The 3934-nt window shown below is 40.0% G+C and overlaps 1 protein-coding gene across 1 annotated transcript; it reads left to right on the top strand.

The window, feature by feature from the left end:
- The first annotated feature begins 327 nt into the window (after positions 1–327).
- LOC107648790 (fructose-bisphosphate aldolase 8, cytosolic) lies at positions 328–2801 on the top strand. The gene is made up of 3 exons (XM_016352607.3): positions 328–603; positions 1284–1511; positions 1680–2801. Exons 1-3 carry the CDS (start codon positions 576–578, stop codon positions 2498–2500), a joined length of 1077 nt encoding a protein of 358 aa, XP_016208093.1. The 5' UTR covers positions 328–575; the 3' UTR covers positions 2501–2801.
- Positions 2802–3934: the final 1133 nt, after the last annotated feature.

Here is a 3934-nt window from a genome sequence, read left to right as displayed (position 1 = left end):
TTTTAAGGAGACTAATTTCTGAAAATTTTAAGGAGGCTAATGTGGAATATTGTTAAAAAAAATAGAATATATATTTTTTAAATATATAAGAATAGTTTAGGTGATCAACAATTTTATTAAATTTTGGCCAGTATGTAACCAACAAAGAAAAGTGAGCCATTGAATGAAATCTCACATCAATCTCACACCATTAAAACTATTATTGATAACTATTTAATGGCTACAAATCACAAAAGTTGCTGGCCCTAACATTCTTCTATATTTGCATCGCGAAAAAAAAAATATGTTAAAGTTTTTTAAGTTTACAAAAGTTAAGACATATTTAAGTATTTACTCCAAAAAAATATGAAATGATAAAGGAGAAAAGGGTGGAGAAGTATCGGCGGCGGAAGGAGGGCAAAAAGGGTAAAGGACGATAAAAACTAAGACTTACCTCACCTACCCTCTTCCCCAAGCCACCTTTCAGTCGTGACTCGTGAGTCATCCCACTCTTCCTTTAAAACCCTCCCTTTCCAACACTTTTCTCTGCCAATTCAAAACCCGCCTTCTCCCAATTCTCAATCTTTCTCTCAACCATGTCTTCCTTTAAGAGCAAGTACCAAGGTACTCAATGTCTATTTAGTCTCTTTTTCATATATTCCTTTCAATTCTTTCGTCTGCTTTTCCTATCTGCAATTTTATGGTCGCCTTGTGCTTTAACAATCATGCTGGCGCTATTAGCCTAGTAATCTCCACCATAATTTTCCTTCTTTTTAACCTGCATGCTTCTTTTATTTGTTACGAGTTCAAATATGGAATTTTACTTTGCATATATAGATCTCGATCACGATCTGCGCTGTCTAGGCTTGTCTAGACTTGTTCATAACTCTGGCCTCAGATTGCAAAATTAACCTTGATTTAGTGCGAGACTGTGAGTGTGTATTGAGCTCTTTTGGCACCTTAGTTGGGCTAGCTATGTAAATATCAAAGAGGATCAACTTGCTGTATTTAAAATATGATTTAGATCTTGTTTGGCTCCGGTGCTTTCTGTCAATGATTTGGATCTGGGTTTTGACTCTTGGCTATTGAATGTTGGCTGTTGCCTGTTGAGTCGTACAAACCGGTTGAAAAATGAATTGGATATGTTGGCTACATGATTTAGTAATTCCACTCAATAACTTGGGTTCATGTTGTTTGTTTTATCCTCGTGTTTTCTTGTTTATTTGTTTCAAGATGAATTCAAATTATAGTGTTGTCCTTTTATAATTTTATGGTTTGATCTAATAAAATTGCGTAAATTGCAGATGAGCTTATTGCCAACGCTGCTTACATCGGCACCCCAGGAAAGGGCATCCTTGCCGCCGATGAGTCAACCGGTACAATTGGCAAGCGTTTAGCCAGCATTAATGTTGAGAACGTTGAAACCAACAGGCGCGCTCTTCGCGAACTCCTATTCACCACACCCGGTGCTTTGGAGTGCCTCAGTGGTGTGATCTTGTTCGAGGAAACTCTATACCAAAGCACAGCTGCAGGTGCTGATCAATGCTTAATGTTTATCATAATTGAAAGATTCATTGGATTATTTCTATCTACATGTTAGAAGAAACAGCATCTTGCATACACATGTTTTGTGTATTCATATATTAGCTCTTTACATATTCAACTTTTAGTAAATCCTGAACTTGTTTAATTTATGGTAGGAAAACCTTTTGTCGAGGTGCTAAAGGAAGGTGGAGTTCTTCCTGGTATTAAGGTTGATAAGGGCACAGTAGAGCTCCCTGGAACAAATGGCGAAACCACCACTCAGGGTTTGGATGGCCTTGGTCAGCGATGTGCAAAGTACTATGAAGCTGGTGCCCGTTTTGCTAAATGGCGTGCTGTGCTCAAGATTGGCCCCAACGAACCATCTGAGCTGGCTATCCATGAAAACGCGTATGGTTTGGCTCGCTATGCCGCAATTTGCCAGGAGAATGGCTTGGTTCCTATTGTGGAGCCTGAGATCCTTGTTGATGGACCTCATGACATCAACAAGTGTGCTGCGGTGACAGAACGCGTTCTTGCCGCATGCTACAAGGCTCTAAATGATCATCATGTCCTGCTCGAGGGAACTTTGTTGAAGCCCAACATGGTGACCCCTGGATCGGATTCTCCAAAGGTTGCACCAGAGGTGATTGCCGAATACACTGTTAGAGCTTTGCAGAGAACTGTTCCGGCCGCAGTCCCTGCTATTGTCTTCTTGTCCGGAGGGCAGAGCGAGGAGGAGGCAACCCTCAACCTCAATGCCATGAACAAGCTCAAGGGAAAGAAGCCATGGTCACTTTCCTTCTCTTTCGGAAGGGCACTTCAGCAGAGCACCTTGAAGGCATGGGCCGGAAAGGATGAAAACATCAAGAAGGCCCAGGATGCATTGTTCACGAGGTGCAAGGCCAACTCACAAGCAACCTTGGGAACATACAAGGGTGACGCTACCCTTGGTGATGGTGCCTCCGAGTCTCTTCATGTCAAGGACTACAAATACTAAGCTTGTGTGATTCAAGAACTTGTTTTCGACATTTTTTTTCACTATTGACACCAAGTTCTTGGTGTTCTTTTCTAGTTTTAGACTACTACTCTTTTTCCTTCTGCTCTTTGATTAATCATAGGAGGGTCAGGGATTAAAGAATAATTGCTTCTAGCTGCATTGGCTATCAGCTACCCCTTCCCCCTTTTTCCCTTTCTTTGGATATCTTTTCGGTTTTCGTTGAGTTAGTTTTCCTGTGTAATAGAGTATTGGGTAAGAGTTATTTCTTGCTTCAATGCAATTGGAGAACAGTTTGCCACCATTTTTATGCTCTGAAGCATTGTTCGTTTACAACGCAAAACCTTTTCCTTTTTTTTTTACAAAACAGCATTTTTATTTAGTAATGTACTTGTGATAATTATTCGTTCCAGATAATCAAAGTAAACGAATATTAAGAAAGTGAATAACGTGATCAAACAAAATGCTACTTATAAAATAATCTTAAAATGGATGAACCTGGGTAGAAAGCCTAAGCACAAATATTCGTTTCTACTTCAAAAGATGCGATTTGGAGTATTGATTAATTAATAACTATGGCTCCCAAATTTCAATTTTACTTGGTAGATACAAATGACAAGTTCCGATCTAACCTGAATCTGTGGTACTGGTACGGATGAATGGTGGTTTGACTTTGACATTGCTTTCCTGCAATTTCATGCTTTTGTAGTGTCGTTTCTAAAAAGCAAGGGTAGCTTGGGGAAGTAATCCCTTGCTTTCATTCATTTATTCATAGTCTTCAACCAATACTCACGGATTTTCTCCCTAGCCACTAGCCAGTATGGTACAACCTAGTTTCTGGCTCCAACACTCTTCCTCGGATAAGACGAGAAAAACGACAAAATCCCACATGGCCATTTTATTGAGGAGGGACAGACAAGGATGACGTTGGTGACGGACTGTACGAATATTTTTTATTGTGGCCCTTTTGGGCCTATTTTATCGGTCTTGGAACTTAAAGCCCATAGCGTTGGTTGTAGTTTCTGTTGTCTTTTTTGGATTTAGTGGTTCTAGCTCGATTGCCACAGAAACCCATAAAGGCCCAAAACTCTGATGTCAATTATGGCAGCAAAGTGAGAGTGGTAGTGGTGGTGTGTTTGGGCTACAAGCTCAGGTGCCTACGATAGGGTAGTTATTTTCGGGCTATACTAATCTGTAATCGCATTAACCTACACCCCTAATAGTATTAGGAACCGTCCCTCTCTCACTCTACCTATCTGAGCCACTGAGAGGTCAGAACCTGATTGCAAAAATATTTTCTTATTTATTTACTGGTGGTGATGGATAATAATGGATTGGCTTTTTCAGGCAGAAATAATTAAAAAGCAAGTTGCAGAAGCCAGAATTTCCCATCTGGATTCTGAGACGCACAGAAAAGCAAAGGAAAGAGAAAGAAAA

This window comes from Arachis ipaensis, chromosome B6, assembly GCF_059453495.1.
Source record: "Arachis ipaensis isolate K30076 ecotype BB chromosome B6, ASM5945349v1, whole genome shotgun sequence".
Lineage (NCBI taxonomy): Eukaryota > Viridiplantae > Streptophyta > Magnoliopsida > Fabales > Fabaceae > Arachis > Arachis ipaensis.
The sequence above is the reverse complement of the archived record's forward strand: the minus strand, read 5'-3'. Positions and strand labels throughout refer to the sequence as shown.